This window comes from Pelodiscus sinensis, chromosome 4 (genome assembly GCF_052426305.1).
Source record: "Pelodiscus sinensis isolate ZL-2025 chromosome 4, ASM5242630v1, whole genome shotgun sequence".
In the NCBI taxonomy this organism is placed as follows: Eukaryota; Metazoa; Chordata; order Testudines; family Trionychidae; genus Pelodiscus; species Pelodiscus sinensis.
The window spans coordinates 58073858-58098609 of NC_143055.1; the positions used below are offsets into that span (position 1 = coordinate 58073858).

The following is a 24752-nucleotide window of genomic DNA, read 5'->3' on the forward strand; positions in this document are numbered from 1 at the left end:
GATTCTTTTAGATCTCTGAAATACAATAACTGCATAGAACTCATTAATTTACAAGCAATAATGTTTACCATATGAGAGACTCTACATAATGAGTCCAGGAAACAGAAGTAGAGAAAGAAAGAAAGAAAGAAAAAGAAAGAAAGACTTATTTTTAATGGATAACAACTCTCAGAACTAATCACCTAATAACATAGTGTGTCGGTATTGTTATCATTTTTAGAACAGATGTAAAGACAGAATTAACATACAGGCTGATTTTTTTTTTTTCAACAAGCTAACTTTTTTCAACTCTAATCTGAGATGGTGTGTTTCTTCGAAATCTGACTTGAGATCAGAGCCATTACTTTAGGCAAATTGCGTAGCTTATTTCGAGTCAATTTCAAACGTTTATTTCAAAATTTGCCGCTGTCTACACAGCACTTATTTCAAAATAAATCGCTATTCCAAAACATCCCTTACTCCTCATGGAATGAGCTTTACAGGGATGTCAGAATAGCAAACCCCTTATATTTTGAAATAATGGACGCATTCAAATGACACAGAGTAGTGCTGCAGTGTAGATGTAGCCTTTGAGAATAGCTGTCATAGCTGTCTTTGCTGAATGTGACTGTGTATCACCAAAAGATGGATGCAGACTTTTTATATGGATGGCATGTTAGGAGTCTTCATTTTTCCTCCTATTGCAATGCAATTATCTGTTGCATTCAAAACCTAAGGATAATTCTCTTGGGAACCTACATTTTAACTTGAACATATGTCTGGTAAGTTAATAGGTAAAATATTAAGCACATGTTTGTGGAATAGGAGTCTAATAAGCGAGGTATGAAACTCTTGTCGCTTTCCTTTACTTATATGTGCTTTTAATGCAGGAGTGGGAACCTCAGGCCTGGGGGCCCCCAGCTTGTCTGGATCAGGCCTCTGAGGCTCAGGACCTCTCTCTACTCCCAAGGCTGGAGCGCACAAAATCTACTAGCCTGGGCCCCCCAGGCTCTTGTGTATGAGGGGAATGGGAGGAGTGTCTTTCTCCTACTCAGTCAGGGGCCACGTCAGTGATGGGGGAGAGGGTTGTTTTTGGAGGGGTTTTTTTTGCTTCTCGCTTGTGTATGGCCACCGACTGATTTTTCTATGGGTCAGTGTGCCCCAACCCTAAAAAAAGATTCCCCGTCCCTGTTTTAATGGATGAACTGAAGTTTAGTGCTCAGATATTTGTTCTAGAATACATTAAAAAAAGCCTCTCAAATAACTGCTATATGTAGCTTAAATATGATATGTTGTACTGTTACAATATGTGTTACTGTTTCTCTGACCTGAAACTGGCAAATTTACGTTAGTATACAAACCTGTAAAAGTATAGATCTTTGTCCTTTATTCAACTTAGTTAAATGCAATTTTCCAAGTAGCAGATCTGTTGACACTTCAAGAGTTAAGATACCTTATCTTGGCCGATGTAGTATTTTTTATTAAAAAATAATAATAATAATAATTGTGCTGCACACTTATCCTGCTGCCATTACTTGAATTTCTGAACACAGTTTATAAACATGAATTAGCCCTCATGAAGTCCCTTTGGTAAGAATTACTGTACCACTGAAGCAGAGGATGGCTTTTTATTTTAATTACTGGGATGGTGTAATTAGCATTAGGTAGAAGTATAGAGCTGCTTGACCCTTTGTTTAAAAAATAAAAAATTTGGCTATGGTCACCAGTGTGTCTGCATGAATTGAGTCAAAGCTCCAGTTACCTGATCCGGAGGAGGAATTTGATCTCTGCTTCTTCCACACTGTATCCCCTAATATAAGTAGCCTCTGCGGGGAAGTAAGAAGGCACCTCTGCATAAGCACATATATTGACCCATAATCTTGTTCAAACTAGGTTTGAGAGACTTTATCTGAAAAAGCGTACTGTACCCATGAAAGCTCATGATACCATCTACATGTTTTGTTAGTCTTTAAGGTGCTGCTAGACTGTTAGCCTGTAACTGGAAAAACTAAAAAAACAACGAATTTGGCTACCTCTCTGCAGGTTTGAGAGCTCATTCACCTAAAAACATCATCGTATCTGTTTCATTTTTCTTCATGTTATAGGTCATAGTTTTCTTCATCTGCCCAATAAGCAGGGCTGGCCTTACCATGAGGTGAACTGAGGCGGCCGCCTCAGGTGCCAGACTGCGGGGGAGGGTGCCACTAGGACCTAGAGTGTAGAAGATTGTGTCTGCTGCTGGTGCATATGTATTCTCTCTGCAGTACCATGAGAGGAGTAGAACAGGAAGAAGGCAGAATTGAGACTTTTCAAAGTTTTGGCCCAAGCAAGAGGGTGTGGGGGTGTCATTTGAGCTCCCCACCTCGGGTGCCAAAATGTAGTGGGCTAGCACTGAATCTGCCAATAAGATTCTTGGTTCTGTTAAGAGAAACATCCTTGTGAGATAATCCTGTGTGATATGTTAGATGAGTCATACTGACTATGTTAGTACCTTTGTTGATATCCCAGAGTTTCATCAGCTTGGATATTATGTTTCTTACTTGTCCCCAAACTTGGTCTTCACCAAGTTTTTTTTTTTAATTTCTTTTGAGTCTCTTGTAAATGGAAAAGGTGTCTGAAACTTTATCTTATTGATTAAATTCTTGGATTATCTAGTGCTCCCACACCAGTCTTGTATTCACAGTGCTATAGTGAAGGCACTGATATTCACACTGAAATTTACAGTATATCTAATACTTCACTGGACATCTACTTGTTCCTGAGCTTTCAGGAACTCAAAAGGGATTGTAGGAAAATTACGATGGTGGTGTATCTAGGAATATAAAGGGTTAAACGGTTACCTAGAAAGCATTACTTTACGGAGGTAACCAGTTAGCCAGCTCCCAGCCAAAGCAACTCCCCAGCCGCGGTTAACATTTTTAAATAGGATTTTACATCCCTAGTTGCATCACCTACCTTGGGTTTAATCAAACATTAGATGGACACTAAGGGTACGTCTACACTGCAATGCTATTTTAGGATACCAGAGATATCCCAAAATATCTCATGTCTTTTGAACGCTGTGTAGAGAGCACCAAATTACAATATAGACTATTTCAAAATAAACTCCAAATAAGCTATGCAATTTGTGTAGTGCAAATTGCGTATCTTATTTCGAGTTTCAGATGCTGTATAGACACATCCTAAAAGTCTGAAAGGATCCTATGAAAAAAATGTAAGAAATAAACTAAGCTGGACATACTGGTAAATGTATTCCCTGATAGCATGTGTAATCCTCTATATGCTACATTAGGGTTTTTCCAACTTTGATCGCAGCTTATAAGGGCAAGCCAGCCGGCTGCGAGATGCTTTGTTTACCTACACCTCTCAGGAATATATAGCTTACGTTGGCTAGGAATGGCACTCTGCAACCAATGGGAGCTGCTATTGCCCATATCTGCAGATGCGCAGGTAAGCAAAGCATCTTACAGCCAGCTAATGGCTTGTCCTTACAAGCCACAACCCAGAGTTTGAAAACTCTACATAAAACACAAGAGACCTCACTGAATTGGGCTTCACAGTGTGCTGGTTGTGCACACCACCATCCATGAAGCTGAGGGTTAAATTTAGCCATTCAATTCCAAATGCTCGGCCATCAATGTAGTTTCCTTATTACCACTGGAGACAATGGGATTGCACAGCTATAACAATAGAGCAGAATTTGGGCTATAGAATCTTTTACTACAGTAGTAACAATGAACAGGAAGGTACACAGCTTGGCTTGCAGAACACAGACTGAATTTGCAAGCGTGGAGTACAGTATTGGAAAAATCATCTTTGTCCATATAAATCTGCAAAGCCCTTGCATTATCCATCTTTAAATCACTTCCTAAACCCCACTTATACTGCATTCTCTACAAAACAGTTGGAATTGGTTAGGCAGCTGTTGTTTGTTCCCACTGCTTATTACAATGACTATAATCATGTCAATGTTATTTGTTCCCTTCTTTCACCAGGATTTGTTGTATGCATCTTTTATTTCTTGTCGTATATTGCCAGTTTCAAGGCCAGAAGGGACCTCTGTAGTCGTCTTGTCTGACCACCTGTATTACACAATCCATAGAACTTCCTCTTTCTTCCATTTGTTATATATTATAATTTTAAAAAAATTCATAACTACTTTAACTTCCCTTCTAAACCAGGAGGTATTTTAACCTATTTGGCCTTCTTCCTCAGTTGTGCAGTTGTGGCTTGTTGAGCATCTGGTAATGTTTCTTTAAACAAGTCCCAGTTATCATTCACAATTTTCTGATTAAATTCTTCCTCAGCTGATTTGACTTTATAATTGTTTTCAGCTTTGTGAAATTGGAAATCATAAAGCAGCAAGCATAGCTATTACTGGTTTAGATTTTGTTTGGTTTACATATTATAACTGTGATCAAGTCATGATCATTTGTACCTGAGCTAACATTAATTTTTAGTTCTGTGATCAGTTCCTTTTTGTCAATATGAGGACTAACAGAATCCCATGTCAAATGCAACACTTTACTGAATTAGGAAACCTTCATCTATAATATTCCAAGGAATTTTTAGTATTGAGGCCTCCAGTATGTGTTACTCAAATTGAAGCTCCTCCACATGATCCCATATTTTTTTTCTCCCCTACGCATTCTAGATAGGTGTTTGAGGAGGTCATCATGTTTCCAAATGTGAAATGATATCCAGATGCAGACACCAGCTAATACTTGTGCTTTATGCTTGTGACACTGATTGATTCATGAGTGTTCAAGGTCATTCTGAGTTGCCAGTGACTTCGCCTTTTCTGACAGAGTACCACTCCCTTCCTTCTGTCTTCTGTGCTGCTTTTGCCAATCTAGTTCTTCGTAAACAGATTATAATCTTGAATTTTAACATTCCATTCGCGCAAATCATTCCACCAGATTTCAGTAATACCAACTAGATTGAAATTTATGCTAATAAATGAGCAATTTTGGTACCTTGTGTTTTATTTCATAGGCTCCTGGCATTTGTATAGAGACAGCTAAAGAATTTCTTCTCAATATCATTTGGGTTTTTTGATTAATGTTCTCAACATCTCATTTTTGTGCTGACTCCTCATAGCTCCATCTTTTCTACCTCTTGTTTTTAGTTTAAAACCTTGCTGATTACTCTAGCCAGCCTGTCCCTATGTATAATGCCCTGCCCCCCCAAAGAGGTGGAGGCCATTGCAACTGTGCAACTCCTTTTTCCACAGAAGGTCTTTCACAAAAGCCTCTAGCCCAGCGGTTTCCAACCTTTTCCAGATGGGGACCCATTTTGACAATTCAGGAAGACTTAGTGACCCAGGGCAAGTCAAAAATTGTGTGAATGGCTCCTTAAGAGACACGTGGGGAGACCTTTTTGAAATGTAATGGCGACCCATATTTGGGTCCCAATCCATAGGTTGGGAAACCCTGCTCTAACCCAAGGCACTTACCAAGTCAGAGGCTGGCTTCCAGTGTCTTCAGCTTTCTGTCTTCCTTTGCTCATAGGTCAGGAAGGATCTCTGAGAAGATTGCTTGCAGTCTTCTTTGCATGCTTCTGAGTTCCCTAAAGTCATCTATGATCTGTGATATGTCCTGCCACACAGACTGTAAGCTTTGTGTAACAAGAATCATCTTTCCGTTATCTATGTAAACAGTGTCTAGCGCAATGGGACCCTAATCCTGCTTCCTACCATAATACAAATAATAACAAATAATCTGTAAACTGAGCAAATTTGATCTGACATAATTTCAAGACAACAGGATGCTATTCTATATTTGGACTTTACCTTGCATTGTTATCAATATTACTATTATAATGTGCTCTATGCAAACAGTAATAATAAGGATTGATTCTTCTTTGGTTTTGGTTATTAGTTGTCTCCTGGTATTGATATAAATACTCCTTTAGTTCTCCTTTTCTCTTTCTAGGCCACTGTGACCTAATCAATAAAGCTTTAAATTAGAGTCTGCAAAGTAAAAAAGGGGAGATTATTAACCATTACTCTGTAATGAAAGCCAAAACATCTGAATGCATATTTGTTAATTTTATGCTGATAACTTTGAAAATAGGTTGGAAAGAAACCCAGAAATTCATAGAATAGTGGCAATATGTGCAGCTTGAGTCATGCACTATGCATCTGGCTAATTAATTGAGCATTGAAAAGATATCCAGATGGGTTGGTGGGTTTATTCTTTGCGTGCTATTAAAATTGATCCTTGATTGCACTCTTGTTTCATAGTAATAAATAATGTGCTCCATTCTGTTTGTTTCTAACATTTCCCTATTTAACAAATGAACATTAAACAGTTTTTTCTTTTAAATATAGCTAATTTAATTTGGGCTGTTTTCATGTTGCCCTTTACTATTTGATTTCTGTTTTACCTTTCTTATCAGAAAGGTGTAGTACAAAATTCTATTTAAATAATTGTTTTACTTAGTTGTAACACCTAAGAAACATACAACTGATAAGTTTTCAAATCATATTTCACTTTTTTTTTTTTTTTAAACAGACCAGTTATTCTGTACAATCTGGTATTTCCTATTCTCTTGTTTCCAGTATGATTCATCATGCTTTAGGTTTACTGTAGAAGCCTGTGTAAAGTTCCCTTCATTCACCTTCAAAGTAGGAATAGTATTTAATAGTACAGGAAAGCTTCCATATATTTAGACATGAGGGTGAGTAATTGCAATTTATTTTGTCTAATGCAGGTGGATCTGGCTCATGGACGCCCTGCTGCTCCCCTGCCCCCAGGCCAATTAGGGGGCAGAGCGGAGAAGACTTTGCGTGTTCCCCCGCCCCCAAGCCTCAAATAGCCTGGGGGGGGGGGGGGGGAGAATGCGCAAAGCCTTCTCCTGCCCTGCCAGTAGCACATGGTGCTTTGAAGCACCGCGCACTGCTCGTAGGGTGAGGGGAGAGTGGAGGAGGTTTTGCCAATCAGAGCTTGGGTGCGGGGGAGCTGTGTGAAGCTTCCTTCTCTGTGCCCCGGCTCTGCGAGGAGCCCACAGAACTTCAAAGTGTCCTGTGTTCCTCTCAGGGTATGAGGAGGCTTCTCGCGCTCCCCAGGCCCTGATTGGCCTGGGAGTGGGGGAGTGTGCCAAGCTTCTTCCAGGGCATGGGTGCCTAGTGGGAAGGGTGGGCAAAGGGGCTTCCCCATCCTGAGACCAATCATGGTCTGGGGGTGGGGGAACCCCACCCCTTCCTGTTCAGGCCCCTCCTCTTCCGGGGTGGCCCGGGGCTACTTCAAAAATTTTTGAAGTGGCTCCTGGGCAAAACTTGTCTAATGTATGTATAAATGATGAAATGCTAATGTGTAACTGCTTAGATTTATTATTTATGCTACAAATCATACCTTTCCAACCCCATACTTTCCCAGAAGTCAAACAATCATTACCTCTTCATGTATAGACAAAGTGAAATCATGTCCCTGTGAAGTTAATGGCCTAGCTTTCCTTTCATACTGAGATCCCTATCTGATGTTTCCCTCTCCCATAATCCTATTTTATATTTATGATATCCTTGCCTCCTACATCACTTTCATATTCAAACTCCTATGAAAGAATCTGGAAGAAAACCCTTTATTCTCCCCTACTGAACTCCACACCAGTATTCTCCAAATGCCACATGATTGGCAGTAATCTTAACTAGAGCAATTCCTCATCCATATTGCTGAAACTCTCTACCAAAAGAAGTTTCTCTCTCAGAAATACTTGTTCTCCTCCACAGAATCCTATATAGAATTAAAGTGAAGTAGGGGACCTCCCCTCCGAACTTATTGGCAGAGACTTTGGGGTTTTGTTTGAGTTTAAAAAAATCATTATCCACTATCCATTCTGATACAGTGAGCATATTCCCTGCTATCAGTTTCCCGGGATTACATACTAGTGGCCCTTAAGCATTCCTATGTGTTTCTTTTTAAAACAAGATGATGGAGTAAAGCAAAAACATAGAACACGAAAGCAAAGAAAGAGAATCAAGAAAGGAAAAAAGGAGAGGCAAAGGAAAGAGAGGTCACAGAGGATCAGACGGAGGAAGAAATTGTTTATCTGGGTCAAATACCACTCTATTTGCACATTTTATAAGATTGTGTTAAATTTGTAATGCTCATCTTATTGTGTTAAATTCATCTATACATTTGGCTCTTTGACACTTCATAGCTATTGATTTCCTCTTTGCTTTCTAAGTAAGTTCAAACTGATATCACATTTTTGTTATTTATTTGTACTTCACTATGGTCAATAATGTCAAGTCAGCCCTGGAATTAATGTTGAGAAAGATCACTTATTTTTGTGTCCCTAACAATTGCTTAAAGTGTAAGAGTAAAGTTTCTTTTCCCATTTCCTTAAAGTTTGGAAAATGTGTTCTGTGCTTAGTATTTTTTGAAAAAATACTAAACCTTAATTCAAACTAAATAATGTTGTTTTATGTTTTAGTGTTACTGTTTTTAATGCACAATCCTGTCAAAATTTTAAAGTTACACATTTTCTTGCTCCTTATAGGTTACATCTTTTGAATAGGGAAATCAGAACAATAATTTCAAAATAAAATCTTTAAGAAAATGCTGTTACTTTAATATGTTTTTTCAAACAATGGCTTTATTAAACTTACTTGCTGTTGCTAACATTCCTTAAGTAAAATTTCAACTACAGGTTGGACCTTCCTGGTCAGGCACCTTCAAGACATGACTGATCCCGAATGAGAGAATTTGCTGGACTGGGGAGGTCCCCTGCCACAAGCCCCCAAACCCTACCGGCTCACTACTGCCTCAGTCAGGCCCCTGCCTCTGACTTCCCCCACCCGAACAGCCAGCCTGGCCCAGCTGCCACTGGCCTCCCTGCTGCAAGCTCCAGCCCTGCTTGCTGTGGGTTGCTGGGACTTGTCATGGAGCCTTCTGCTAATCTGAGGAAGTGTATATCTGTGTGCATGAGTGTATTGTTAGTCTCTAAGGTGCCACAGGACTACACTTTTTTTTTTTTAGAATTATTCTATAGTTAGAATACATATTTGAAGAGTATTGGATTAAAAATGCATTAGCACATTCTTGAAAAGGCCATGCTGAAGTTGAAGACTAACCTTATTATCTTTTCTTATAAAAATAGGTAACCATTACGGACAATGGTATTCCTGCAAAATCAACTATTACCCGGGTGGTTGTGAAAATCTTAGATGAAAATGACAATAAACCTCAGTTTTTGCAAAAGTTCTACAAAATCAGGCTTCCAGAGCGTGAAAAACCAGAACGTGAGAGAAGTACCAAGAGAGAACCTATTTATCGAGTTATAGCTGCAGATAAAGATGAAGGCCCCAATGCAGAAATATCTTATAGCATTGAAGATGGTGATGAACATGGCAAATTCTTTATTGAACCAAAAACTGGAGTGGTATCATCAAAGAAGTTTTCTGGAGCAGGAGAATATGATATTCTTACAGTGAGTCAAGCTCCCATAGGCCATTAATCTATTAAAATGCTCTTTTGTCTGTGCTTTCATCACTTGTAATTCAGGGTTTGCAATTTAACAAGTGTCAGACAATGCTTGATACTGGACCAAAAGTATTGTTTTTAAAACTCTGAATTCAACTGTCACTTGTATCAAGATCATGAATCCAAGAAGCCCTGTTCTTTTCAAGAGTGAGGCGCATGGTGACATATTTCAGAAATGAAAACAATAATAGTTGAACTTTCACTTTCTTCAATAAAGCTAGTGAATAAAAGTGAAAATTATGATAACCTGTGAGGAGCTGAGTGCACTCAATTCCTACCCTCTTCATGGGTTTGATGGCAAATAGCACCTTTCAGGAGGCACTCAGACTACTTCAGATCTGTTTGCTAGTGATGAGCATGTTTGGGCTTTATTGCTGTAATTGTTATAAGCATACAAATGAAAATGTATGATTGCTTTAGCACAAGAGTTGTCTTTGTTTTATATTCCATAGATAAAGGCTGTGGATAATGGTCGCCCACAAAGATCCTCAACTGCTCGGCTTCATATCGAATGGATTTCAAAACCCATGCCATCCATAGACCCCATTTCTTTTGAGGAAACGTTTTTTTCCTTTACGGTCATGGAAAGTGATCCAGTAGCTCACATGATTGGTGTCATAGCTGTTGAACCTCTTGGCACACCACTCTGGTTTGACATTACTGGTAAGAAGGCCTTCAAGGTATTCATTATTAATATAGATGAGTGAATATTGTGCTAGCTGAGATTTTTGGATTATTCCTTGCATCCTTTTTGTATTACCCTAGTTCACCATCTTTCACGCGATTGAAATTCTCTACCTGTGAATATAAAATATAATATTGCAATGTTGTGTTATAAGAGCTTTAACAATGACTTGCAAATATTTTGTATACAAACCAAGTGGGAATGAATTACTCCTGAAGTTTTGGGAAGGAGGGAAGAATACAATTAAAAAAAATTGCTCTTCTCCATGCTAGTGAGGGTTTCCGCACCCAAGAATAAATTCTCTTGTGGGAGAGAATAGGCTGTGTTCATGTTGCTTTCTTACACCCAACCCCGTGCTCATCCAGGAGAGGAAAGTTTTAAAGTTCTTCCAACTCTTGGAGCCAAGTGAATGGCTTCTAGTAAGCATTTTGCACTATAGCAACTTCTGTTTGTACCTGATTTGGGTTTGAATTTCTGCCCCTGGGGGCCGACACTATGCTAGTAGAGTAAATTGGGTCTATAGGTGCTGGAATTAGTGGTTTGGGGAGTATTTTGCCTCTTAAGTCTTTCAAAATCAGGGATTGCCAGAACCCGCTTCTGGAAATATTCCATGATGCACTGTTGCTGGTCATGTCACAACCTACCAGAACCCTACATATTTTTAGGACTGGGATTTTCAAAGGTATCTGCAAGGATGATGCACCAAACTTAGCATAAAGTCAATGCATGAAAATAGTCAAAGGAAGGTGTATAGAAGTTTTCTGCCTACCCACCCATGTAAGGGTGAGAGGGAGCTGTTTGCACTGCTGGTAACCACATAGCAGAGAGAAAAAGCAAGGCACTGCTGTTCCAGGCACGCATGGGTGAACAGTGGAGGGAAATAGGTAAGTGAAGAGTTGGACTGAGAGTGGGATATAAGTAGAGATATGAGGCTGATCCTCTCAATGTGCCAACAGGATCAGATGAGTTAGAGTGGATGGGAAAAGAAATCTCCTAGGGTATTCTAAACTACAGCACTAATTCAAACTAACTTAATTCAAATTAGTTAATTCGAACTAAGCTAATTCGAACTAGTGCATCTAGACCTGAAAACTAATTCGAATTAGCGTTTTGCAAGCTGGGAAGGGCTAGCCTCCCACTACTTCGAATTAAGTGGCTACACAGCCCTTAATTCGAACTAGGCATTAGTCCTTGTAGAATCAGGTTTACCTAGTTCGAATTAAGCTCTCTGCTAGTTCGAATTAAGTTCAAACTAGCGGTTTGTGGGTATGTCTACACTACAAATTTAGTTTGAAATAACTTTCATAGGCGCTACACATACAAACCTCCAACGTCCACGACCTCCGCACTAGGCATAGGAAAGTGGCCGTCTAGGGCAGGATAGCTGCCAGCCTGGCCACCAAAGGCCACATGCGTACCCAGGAGCAGATTTGCATGAAAATCAAGGTGGTCCAGTGAGACCCCCGACCCTGAGCTTAGAACATAAGAACATAAGAACGGCCATACTGGGTCAGACCAAAGGTCCATCTAGCCCAGTAGCCTGTCTGCCGACAGCGGCCAACACCAGCTACCCTGGAGGGGATGGACCAAAGAAAATGACCAAGCCATTTGTCTCGTGCCATCCATCTCCAGCCTTCCACAGACAGAGGCCAGGGACACCGTTCCTACCCCCTGGCTAATAGCACTCCATGGACCCAACCTCCATGACTTTATCTGACTTCTCTTTAAACTCTGTTATAGTTCTAGCCTTCACAGCCTCCTGTGGCAAGGAGTTCTTCCACAGGTTGACTGTTTGCTTTGTGAAGAAGAACTTTCTTTTATTAGTTTGAAGCCTGCTACCCATTCATTTCACTTGGTGTCCTCTAGTCCTTCTATTATGGGAACTAATGAAGAACTTATCTTCATGCACCCTCTCCACACCACTCATGCTTTTATAGACCTCTATCATATCCCCCCTCAGTCTCCTCTTTTCTAAGCTGAAAAGTCCCGGTCTTTTTAGTCTCTCTTCATATGGGACCTGTTCCAAACCCCTAATCATTTTAGTTGCCCTTTTCTGAACCCTTTCCAAGGCCAAAATATCTCTCTTGAGGTGAGGAGACCACATCTTGTACACAGTACTGAAGATATGGCGTACCATAGTTTTATACTTCCCCTCCTCCTTTTTCCCCTGGCTTCCCCCTTCCAGCTCCCTCCTCCCAGGTTTCTCCCTCCCCTCTTCCACCTCCTTTTCCCAGTCTCCCCAGAGGTTAATCCCCTCCCCCCAGTTTTGTTCAATAAAGAGAGTTTCTATTTTTGACCACACGTGTCCTTTATTTTTTACATCAGGAAGGGGGTCTAGGGAGGGGTAAGTGGAAGGAGGTGAGGGAGGAATGGGGTATGAGCCCCTGATGGGGAGGATTGGGGTGGCTCTGCGGGCTCCTCGGGGTCGAAGCGCTCTTGCAGGGTCTCCTGGATCCTGACAGCCCCCTGATTGATCCCCCTGGATGGCAGCCTGTGGCAAGTGCAGCCTGGCTGATGGCCGAGTGCTGTGATGTGCCGAGTGTGGGCACTCAGGGCACTCCAAGCCAGGACTGCTTTGCTGTCCGTCATTGAGGTAGACAAGCAAGCGGGGAATCCTTAGAACTGTCTGTCCGGGTTGGGAGTCAGGTCCCTTTAAACACAGCCCTTGGCTAGCCTGAGACAGCAGCTCCATGCTCTTAAGTCCTAAGCTGATGCCCTGCTGGCACCTTTTCTGGCCAGCCTTAACTTCAGTTCAGGGTCCACTCAATGTAGACATGCTAGTTCGAATTAGCAAAACGCTAATTCAAATTAGTTTTTAGGTCTAGATGCACTAGTTCGAATTAGCTTAGTTCGAATTAACTAATTCGAATTAAGTTAATTCAAATTAGTGCTGTAGTGTAGACATAGCCCTACTGGCCACAAGTAGACAAAAAGGATCCATGAAAGGAAGGAGTCTCAGAGGATTAAGTGGGAAATGGTTTCAGGAGTGGTTAACAGAGAGCAAGAAAAATGTCTAAAGAAGGGACTGTAGACTTGGAAAGAACGCTTGTGGGTGACTTTTATAAGGCAGTGTCAGCTGAATAAAGCAATAGTGTTTGCTGGGAAGTCTCATGAAGCAGGATCTTGTGACCTCTGCTTTTGGAACATGCTATACGGTTAAAAACAAGGTTTTAAAATTTCATTGCACCGTGTCCCCTTTCTGCACAATCCCAAGATGGAAAAGTGAAGCTTGAGCTCACCCAAGCCCTGTTCTGCTGCTCTTGGTGAGGAGACCCAAGACCCATTGCCCCAGGAGGGGGTGATAGGCTAAGCCCAAGACTAAGGGCTTCAGCATCTGGGGGGGGAGGAAGGGGCGCTGGAGCCTGAGCCCCACTACCCTGAGCTGAAGTTCTTGGCCTTTGGTCCCTGGTGGTGGGCTTGGGCTTCAGCTTTGGCCCCAAGCAAAGAAGCTCAGGCTTTGGCTTCTGTTGTGGGGCCAGGCAGGTCTAATGCCAACCCTGGTGATCCCATTAAAATGGCCACGACCCACTTTGGGATCCCCAGCTATGCTTTGAGAACCTGTGTGATAGAGACACTTTTTTCATTTGATTTCCTTGTTTCAATACTATGTGCTGTGTATAGTGTGTTTACATTCTGATTTTTTAATATCTTTCTTCTAAGCATGCTGCATAGTTTAGACATTTAATGTTCATATTTATATGCTTAGCCCTTTTGTGAAGATACTGAAGACAAGTGGCCTCATCTTGCAATTGTTCCATAAGCACAACTCCTACTGGAGCTTTGTGTGTAGATTGATGGTAGATCTGGGTCCAAGGACCGTATCTTGCTACTTGTATTTGTTAAACTATCCAAAATGTATTTTTATTATTAGCTGCTGTGACTACATTGCACTATCAAATTATCAGCTGTTCTTACAAATTTTTACTGCACCTCTTTACTGTTTCAAATAGCATGAAATAATTTGATTGACAATTTTCTTTTGTGTTCTGTGCTTGCTTTCCATGCTTTCTTTCTTTTTGGCTGTGCCAGGAGAAGGGCTTGCTAGTGAAGTTTTTTACATCTTTCAGATGGCTTGTGACCTGAACTGTACAGCAGAAGGTATCTGCTGAGATCACATAATTTATTAATTGATTATGAGATCTGAAATAAAACATACAATTTTAGAATATCTTATTAACACTTCAAGAATGAAAGTTTTCTTAGATGCTTTTGTGACCATTTTTGTTGTGGTCTGGTTTGTTATTGGTAAGTACACACTGCACCAAATCACAGTTCTAGGTTTGGATTTTGGCCGCAATTGATGCTTCTGCAATTTTAAATTGCCATATGGGGAGTGATGGAGTGGGTGCTGATTCAAGAGATTGACAGATACCAGCACTGATAGAATAGTAATACTAGACAAAACATCTGTGATTTCCTAGTCTTTCCAGGTCAGAAACTAAAAGTCTGCTGCTGAGGTGGTCTTTATTTCAGAAGAAGTGCAGCTCATCCATTCACCCTACTGTTTTCCTGTATTGGTGAATGTGACTAGACTGAACCATGAAATTCTCCCTTTGTCAGCTACAAAAAATATATGGCTTGCCAGCAGTAAAAGATAATTTTATGGGCACGCTTTCTGAAGTTTGACTTCTGGCCCAAAACCAAATCAAACTTTTTACATAAAACCCTTTCAAACCAAAACGTGTAATATGAATCTCAGCAAATTTGTTCATGCCAGGGAAACTTCCTCTGGGACAGGAGCTGGGCTACCCCCAGACTCCCAAGTCACCAATACACTTATTCCGAGTTACTATCTGTCAATCAGTGAGGCAGACTCCAGACCATCTGTCCTAGTCTGATATATCTGTCTGTAAGCAGACACAGCCTCTAAAGGCAAAACATTTTCAGGAAATGGCACTGATTTCAGTATTGCTTTTAATTCAATTAAGTAGAATTTTGCCATCACTGATATTTCACTTTCTCACTTCTATGCATGTCTCTTTATAGTTGAAATGCATTTGATATCTTTAAAAAATCACTCTGCTTATGTCTGAATAGTATGCTTCTAAATATCTAATTAGACAAACATATGCACAGTGTAATTAAGATAAATGGCTTAACCACAACTTCTGTTACGTTGACAACAATAGAAACTTAATTTCTTCATATTAAATAGTTTATCTAAAAGTCTAAACCAATTGATGTTAATGGCCAGTATTTGTCACTGCTTAACAACATTTTGTCTTAATGGATAGTATGTTGTCAGGGCAATCTGCTTAGAGTATCGGAAATATCATTATGATCAACTGAACATTTACATGATTTGCTGTTTGTTACTGAGCTGTTTCAACATGGTTATTGAACTGATCTTCTTAGGGCAATTTGAAGTTGTATAAGCAAACAAATTTGTTTCAGAAAAGAGCTTAGTGCCTTTCAAGGAACTATGTTTTTGTGCTTTTTCCCCTGATTTTTTCATCTTTTGGTATTACTTCCTCTACTTTGACCTTAAAGACCCTAGTAGTGATAGCCCTCTTGGTTAGGACAGCTTGCAGGACTTTTTAGGTTTTAAGGCCTGAAAGTACTTCCTGCCCCACATAGGCCATATAATTTCAAGCAGTAATTCTTGCAACACTCGGTATTGAGTGTTGGAGCTGGAGCATATCTTTAGAAAGGCTCCCAATCTTTAAATCAAGATTTCGAAAGATGGTAAATCTTCCCTCAGGATGCAATCCTATGAGCCAGCAAAGAAGCTCTGTCCAAAGCCATATGAAGGATTAACTCAAACCCACGCTTAAATGTCCTAGTGGCAGCATATTTTGCTGCCAATCCATTTCCAGTCCAACAACGATTTTAAAATACCTTCAGAACTATTTCCCCACCTCCATTTAAGTCTCTTAAGACAACACAGTGTAAGTACATGAAAAAGCACAGTACTGCAGTGTTTTATAACATTTGTCTCTTTCAATTTCTTGAACCAGGTGGCAACTATGACAGCCGGTTTGATGTAGACAAGGGCACCGGAACCATCATTGTAGCTAGACCTCTTGATGCAGAACAGAAATCAAATTACAACTTGACAATAGAGGCAACGGATGGAACCAGATCTGTCAGTACCCAGGTAATGGATTTCTATTGTGTTTGTTAGAAGAACTCGTGAGTGAAGAACTTGTAGCCCTTCTCTTTTTGGACATACATAATGGTATGTATAAATTAGGGACAGGTTCTGAAAAAGGAGTGGATTATGATATTGATTCTGCTTCAGTCTTTGGTTAGTGAAGTGGAATGGTTGTGTGTAAATAGATAAGTACAATTTAAATGATCAGCTTTCAAATTATTACAGTATTGTCAAAGTAAGTGTAAGTCACCTTATGTATATGATTCACTTACCAAAAAAGAATTAATTTTTAAAAATCAACAACTTCCGTGAATGTTTCAGCAAGGCATTAAATTAAAAAAATGAAAGTCACTTGAGAGCTGTTGATTGAAAGCTTTCAGTATGGAATCAGAATCGTTGTTCTGCAGCACAAAGCAAAGGGCAGCGTATTATGAGCCAGCACTTCCCCTCCTTCATTAAAAGCCATGCAAGCAGGTTCTGTATGATGATTTTTCAGTGAACATGTCCCATTGTGGAGATTCCCTTGAATCACCTTCCAGGAGAGGTGGGGTTTGCCACCTATGCAAAGAAGGTGTAGGGCTGGAAGACCCATGAAAGGCCATGTGTGTCTGTACCAACTCTGGCATGCTTGGAATTTCACTAGCAGGGAGTTCTTCTTGGGTTGGTATCCTTTGGGGAGGTTACACAGAGAAGAAAATGTAGCCCAGTGTCCTCCCCCAGCATGGACTTGAGTTCAGAGATCACTCTGCCAGGTCCAGGTTGCAGTGGACAATGCCATGGAGAGGGTTGAGTTCCCCTTCCACACTGAAAACTCATGAATTGGACTGGAAGATTATGATATGATTCTCTTTAATTTCTAGTATCTCTTCAGTTAGATCACTATGTATGTGTCATTTATAGCTTTTTATCTTTTCTTTTCAATTAAATATGGAAAAATTCCTTAATGTGAAGGTTAGATTGCACAACTAAAATATAAATGTCCAAAAAAACTAAAGAGAAGGACTGAATACTATTTTCATCCCTTCAGCGTTGCACACATCTGCATACATTTATGGCTTAGGTGTTGTGACAAAAACAGGTATATATTAAACTGCATGATATTTGATCAAAAAGAAGAAGCTACCCTAACTACATATGTACAGTGAAAAGACCTAGCATTATTTTTACTCGTTAGTGCAGCCTTCATGTATTCATATCTTTTGAATTTCCTTTTCTTTTTAAAAGAGGAAAAAAAGTTTCACCTTCCTTTTGGGATTTGTCAAGAGCATAACTGTTCTCTATGACGCCCACAATGCTTAGGACCCCTTACCTCTAGAGGGAGAATGTAAGAGTTGCTGCTGTAGTTTGATTTGAAGATTCTCATATATTACCCTGAGGGTTGACAAGTCTTATTCCAAAGACAGGCCCAGTCAAATTATTATTTCAGTTATTTTATATTTAGGAAGCCTGATGTGCACAGGTACAACACTCGCACTATAGGAACGTGTATATTTACAAATAATTTATTTACAGATATACACACTCAGCAAGGTAGATAGAAATAATACAGAGATAATACAGAAAGTACATTAGAACATCCATGCACCACGCCTTGCAGAACAACCTGGGTGTTAGCGCTTCTTTTCCTCATTACTGTCACCTTCCTCGTTTTCACCAGTGGCCACCTTTCTGGCCCCCCCCAAAGTCTATATCTCTACCTTTGCTGCCCTGGGATGCTACTTTTCTAATATGTTATGCTAACAGTACCATGCCTAATGTATATTTAATAGGGGTTACCTTTTCTCCTTATTTGTATTTCCTCCTCTTACCAATGCTAAGGTGTCCCTTTCCTGCAGGTTAGTATATCTGTGATTTCAACCCATTATCATATATGTCAGTCAGTTACCATAGCACACTTGCGCTTGGATATTCCATCTAGAACCTTCCAGAACCTGGTATCACCTTCTGTTCTCTGGTCAGTTGATGTTGTATGCCCAAGACTTCCCATTACATCATGCTTCCAGTTCCTCATAACTTATGAGTTACTTAAATTAATCTATGCCAAAGTTTGCAGGTCTTAAGCATCATTTAACTGCTAAAGCAATGTCTTACAGGATTCAAACCTGTAGGTTCCTTGCATGACAGCTGAAACAAAAGGAAGTACTATTTCATGCAACACACAGCCAATCTGTGGAACTCCTTACCATGGGATGTTGTGAAGGCTAGGACTTTAACAGGGTTCATAAAAAAGCTAGATAAATTCATGGTGAATAAGTCCATTAATGCTATTAGCCAGATTTGGTAGGACTGGTGTTCATAGCTTGCTTGTCAGAAACTGGGAATGGGCAACAGGGGTGGGATCATCTAATGATAACCTGTTCTGTTCATTCCCTTTCGGGGCACCTAGCATTGGCCACTGTTGTAAGACAGGACTGAGCTAGATGGATCTTTGGTCTGATCTGGTATGGCCATTCTTATGTTCTCATGTTAATATAATAAAGCCAAATATATTGCAAAGCAGTGACTATAGCAAGGGTAAGCTGGCCCACTGGGTCTACACTGCCACCAGGGAAACTGCAATTAAACTTTGTTCCACATCCTGGGCTGTTGGCCAGTTCAAGAGGATGCAGATGGGAAGGTGGCTGAAAAGCATTTAAGTCTTCCTGAGGCTAAGGAAAGGAGATTGTAGCGGAAATCCTGAATACTGCTTTAAATTATGATGCTGCTAATGGCCCCCAAGGCCATTCATTCCATCAGCTGCAGATTGTATGATTTTGTTCTATGCTTCATAATTGCACACAGATTCTTAACCATTGTGTTTAAATGAGTTTGTTATTCTACATTTTGTAAAATAAGGTAAATTTTGTAAATACTTAGCAAACTCCCTCAGGAAAATTGGAAAGGAAGTCATTAATTTGTCTCTTTTCCCTCTAAATTCACTGATTGTTTTTCCTGTGATTTTCTTCTACCTCTTTCTCTCTCTGGCCTTTCTCTTCTTATCTAGAGATGTCAGAAGCAGAGATTGCAGTTTCTCTTGCAGGAGAGCGCAAAGTCTTCCATTTCATTATCTTTCTCTTACCTCTGTGGTGGCATAGCATGAGCTGTTCTGTTAGAATCTCACGTGACTGTGGCTATGGATTTAAGTGTGTAACTATAAAACTTGTGGTGCATGAACAGAATGTTCACTGGCTTTACTTTACATACATCAGCTTTCAGAACTCATTCATCTGCCTTCTCTCATACACTCTAATCCCTGTATAACCCAAATGCACCAGTCTATGTAAGAAAGTCCACAGGACTAGAGTTAAGAGCCTCTGTTTCAGGAAAGCATCCCCATATTTGATTTATGAAGAAAAGCTGTGTAGCTCAGTCTTCCCACCTTATCTTCAGTTTGATTTCACAGACATGTTGATCTCTCTCTCTTTTTCTGTGTGTGTGTGTGTGTGTGTGTGTGTGTGTGTGTGTGTTTGTTTCAGTTGGGATGACAGAGTGATGTCATCGTGTCACTGGTGTTGCCCTGTCTCCACCTTCAGGCAGCTCCTCTGGCCCTTGCATCGCTCTCCCTCGGGGGGATCATTTTAGACTGCCACCACAGACATTAGAAGACTGTATACAGGGGCTCAAACTCAACAGCTCACGGAGGTCACTCAGGCTCCGTCATCCCCAGATCCAAGATCACCCCATCTTGGGGCTCAGCGTCACAGTCACCCCTCAGATCCAAGATCAGCCTGCTCCTGGGGGCTCAGATGCTCAGGGCCCCATGCGGGCTGCAGCCTTAGCTGCAGCTGGGCTCCCCTGTTCAGCATCATGCTGTGGGCTGTCTTAGCCACTCCTCTGGGTTGCCGCTGCCTCCACCCTGCTGGCCTCCCTGCTCCTCACAGCCCAAGCACTGAGGCTGGGTGCTAATGGTGGCCATGATCTCCGCCCACCTCCTGGACTGCTAAGGTTGGCTGCTGCACTGCAGGGCCGAAGCCACTTGAACCCACAGATACAGGACAGAGCTCAGGGCCAGCCTAAATGGAGTCAGCTCAGGGATGCAGAGCACGCCAGAAACAGCAGAAATTAAGCACCAGGTAAAGGGCAAAAATCTTTAATTGAACAAACTTCTGTTAGTGACACAGACAAACGTCCAGGCTTCCACAGAGCTCTTCTTTGGGTGTGGGGAAGGTGACCAGTGCATCACAGCCAAATACAAGGAGGGACCGATTGTTAAACATAAGGGCTACATCTACACTGTCCCCTTTTCCGGAAGGGGCATGTAAATTTCATGCGTCGTCGTAGGGAAATCCGCGGGGGATTTAAATATCCCCCGCGGCATTTAAATAAAAATGTCCGCCGCTTTTTTCCGGCTTTTAAAAAAGCCGGAAAAGAGCATCTACACTGGCCCCGATCCTCCGGAAAAAGTGCCCTTTTCCGGAGGATCGGGGCCAGTGTAGGCGCTCTTTTCCGGCTTTTTTAAAAGCCAGAAAAAAGCGGCGGACATTTTTATTTAAATGCCGCGGGGGATATTTAAATCCCCCACGGATTTCCCTACGACGACTCATGAAATTTACATGCCCCTTCCGGAAAAGGGGACAGTGTAGACATAGCCAAGCAGTTCACACATGGTATAGGATAATGGCTCTTAACCTTTCCAGACTATTGTATCCCTTTCTGGAGTTCTGGCAGTGAGTGAGGGGGTTGGGGGATGCAGGGTCTTGGCTTGAGGGGGGTGAGGGTGGAGCTCCAGCCCACTCCCTCACCACACTGCCGAGACCCCATACCTCCCGCCCCCTCTCACACATCCTCTGCCAAGACCCCGCTCCCCCAGCCTCCTTATATACCCTCTCTGCCACTCACCCCCAAGTGTTTACAGCATTCGCTTGGGAGACCTACCCTATTATATCCCACTCACCCCCAAGCTGAGACCCCACATGCCCAGTGCCTTCACACATCTCCTCCACCGAGATCCCGCATCTCCTGCCTCCTTCCCCCCGGCAAGACAGCCTGCCCACATCCCACTCCTACACCTTATCTCCTGTCCAGACACCTTCCTCTAGAGAGATGGGGGTTGGCAAGCATAGCGAGCATGGGGCAGAGCCCCCTAGTTTCCCCTGAAAATAAAAGTTGTTTATGACAACCAGTGTACACTTAAATCATTATATCTTTAGTTAACACTGATTATTGTTCAAATGCTGAAGTTATGATGGATTTTTGTGAGATTGATGAGTAGTAAGCAGACTGTGATACACACAAATTAATTAACTTGTAAATCTGAATATTGTGTGTGTCCAGAAATATTAAGTGTAATAATCCTCCATGATCATCTTTTAACTCACAATACTTTGACTAAGCACTTCAATACAAAGAGCAGTTTGATTAAGAGTAGTTGTATCTAAAGTAATCTTAAATTTAACTTTTATCAAATTGTCTGTGGAAAAATAACAAAACAAATATACAGCCTCGTCACTGTATCTGACTTCTAAAGTAGAAGGCTTTGCCTGGCTGTAAGCCATGAACATCTGTGGAACATTTGACTCTCTCATGACTTTATTTAAATTGCTTGTTTGAAAAATATCCAGGCAATGGGCATGAAGCTGTTATAGTTTCATATGCTGCAAAATGCTGAATGCATGATGCACAAAGAGAATAAACAAATTCCAGGCCTCATGTAATGATGTTTGACATTGGTGGAGAGGAAAAGCATTGAAAAAATAATTCATTCAAAGTACTTAATCCGTTTGGATTACATTGTTTTGGCCTTAAATAGGAAATATTATGCTTGGAAAATAAGAACAAATGCATGAAATACTCAGTTGATTTTAGTGAAAAATACTGTTTACTGCTACAGCCATTTGCAGTGCTTGGTATTGCCATTTTCAGTAAGTAGAAATAATAGACAAGGTACTGTAAGGCTAATTACAGCAATTTACTTGTTGCTTTTCTAGAAGCAGAATATTTGAATTTTGCTTATGTAAAATTTACATATTGTTATTCTTTGGGGTCAATTTGGGAAAGGAGGATAGAATGTTGTGCATTGGTTACATCTTCATTTTTCATACAGTAACCACACAGCTCCACAGAAATGCTTTTTTAGTAGTAGAATAAGGTTACTTGATCTTACAAGCTTTTAAAACTTTAACTTTTAAAAGACTATTTATGATCAAGAATTTAGTAAAATATTTCTTAAACTACATAGGAAACAAAGGTAAACTAGTAAAATAGAAAAAGAAAATTATTTTTAGTCTATATTTTACAAGGGTAATGTGTTCAAAAGGTGAAAAATTTATTTTTTCTCATGGATAAATATTCTCATTCTGTAGTTTTAGTTGCGGCAATGATGCATGTATTCTTTCTTCTGAGCATTTTCCTATCACAATTTAGCTGTCACTTGTGATACTACATTAAAATGCTTTCATCTTTGTATTCCAGATCTGTTGCTCACTAGATCTGCATGCACAGATCTCATTGACATGAGTGGAAAATATGTGTGTAGATAGTAATGTGATAAGGCTAGCACTTTAATGGTATGCTCCTGTAATCTGCATCTTCTCCCTCCAAGCTACTAATTTAGTGTATTCAAAGCAGTTTTGTAATATTTTCTTTTAAATATAATATGTAACCTACTCTCTGCTTTATATCACTATTTATTGAGTTATGTATTTCATTTTAAGATAGCATCATACAGATTGTAGTTTGTATTGTGCTTACCCAGAAGCCTGTGTTTTCTGAAATAGCTTTTAAAGTTACACCTGTAATTTTTTTGCATATGGTTTTAGGATCTGAAAATGTATTGTAAGAAACTTGTTTGTGAAAACTTCTCAGTGCTAGGTAGAGACTGAATTGAAACAGCTTTAAAAATCTGTTCCTCGTACAATTTTATTCAGTTTTATGTTTTTACATTTCCAGAGACACTGTACATTGCCACCATGGAAGTAGGAAGACACAAAATAATAACTATAATAATGGACAAGTTCATCCAAAACTTTCAGTTTAGTTTTTACAACCCCATGACCAGGTCAAATATAAAATGTGAGTCTTAAGTTTTAGGGCTTAATTGTGACTTTACTGATGTTTTGGTCCAGAGAAAGAGCAAATGAGAGTGACAGACTTAATAGCTCAGTGTTTACAGCATTCTCTTGGGAGACCCAAGTTCAGATCCCTGCTGTAATGCTCATTTATACATAGTGGAATACAGGCAGTCCCCGGGTTACGTACAAGATAGGGACTGTAGGTTTGTTCTTAAGTTGAATCTGTATGTAAGTCGGAACTGGCATCCAGATTCAGCTGCTGCTGAAACTGACCAGCGGCTGACTACAGGAAGCCCGAGGCAGAGTTGTTCCATATTAGGCAAATGAGGCATCTATTGTCTTCCAATGATAGAATAAGTCCTTTCACCACTAAGGTATTCGGTAACAACAGACATGGTCTTCTCCTTGTGTTTCTTTAAAATGAAAATGGAGAGCTTGCACATATTACTCCAGGAGAGTACAATTGGGAATCCCAGGCAGAGGGGAGATGCCTTCCACTGGCCCAGACTTAGACTTGTTTCATTGTAACTACATCCCTGCATGCCTGAGCAACAGAGATGTACTGACCCTAACCTCTGGTATAGGCAACACTAGGTTGGAGAGACAACTTCTCCTGTCAGCATAGGTACTGCCTCTCGGGGCGGTGGATTAACTACGCCAAATGCAGAGAGCATTTTCATTACAGTGCTACAGAGAGGCCTAAGTCTTTCTGTGGTATGTGGTTTATAGTCCATACCCTGCTCTTCATTCTTTTTTATTGTCTGTTTTTCAGCTGCTCCCCATTCAGCTTCTTGGCTACTGTTCCCTAACTCTTCCCATGCATTAAATAAGGATCATGTATACCTAACTTGGAGCTGTGGATTCCATTAGGCGGCTGAGTGTCTAAATTTTAGGTGTTGTAGCGCTGTGTCTGAGTCACTTTGATGTGCCAATTGTTTAGTTGGTAGGACTTTTCGTGTGTGAAATTCAAGCAGATGTATTCAATCTTGAGCTCATATTCAACATGAATGATGTAGTACACTGTGAAGGGAAACCTCCTTGAAAAAAACAGTTGTCCTTTAGTACAGTATTAATCCTGAGGTCCCTTCTGCTTGTATCATTTGGTAGTACCAGGGGAAATTAAAGTTGATAATCCTGATATTGTGCTCAACATCCCCTTTCTCAGCTAAACCAGTTGTTCTTTGAGTGCTTGCTCATGTTGAATCTATTCTAAATCTGTGCATGACCACACATGTTGTCATCAGAGATTTTTCCTTTTTGCAGTATCTGTGGGATCAGTGATGGTGCTCCCTGGAGTGCTGCACTCATGCATTGGTTTATCAGATGCTGACAGTCCTCCATCCCCTTAATTCCATTTTAGGGAAGAACTGATTGAGAATTTGAAAGTGGAAGGCAGCTTGGGTGAAAGCAATCATGAAATCAGAGTTCGTGATTCTAAGGTATGATAGAAGGGAGAACAGCAAATTAGAGACAATGGGTTTCAGGAAGGCAGATTTTGGTAAGTTCAGAGAGCTGGTAGG

At 40.6% G+C, this 24752-nt stretch overlaps 1 protein-coding gene across 5 annotated transcripts in view; it reads left to right on the forward strand.

Moving 5' to 3' along the window:
- FAT1 (FAT atypical cadherin 1) overlaps positions 1–24752 on the forward strand; it is a 168038-nt gene that overhangs the window by 82084 nt on the left and 61202 nt on the right. For all 5 annotated transcript variants that reach the window (XM_006128452.5, XM_006128448.3, XM_089777886.1 and 2 more), the window contains exons 5-7: positions 9082–9411; positions 9917–10127; positions 16107–16246. In XM_006128452.5, coding sequence (XP_006128514.3) covers positions 9082–9411; positions 9917–10127; positions 16107–16246 — 681 coding nt within the window. The remainder of the gene's footprint in view (positions 1–9081; positions 9412–9916; positions 10128–16106; positions 16247–24752) is intronic.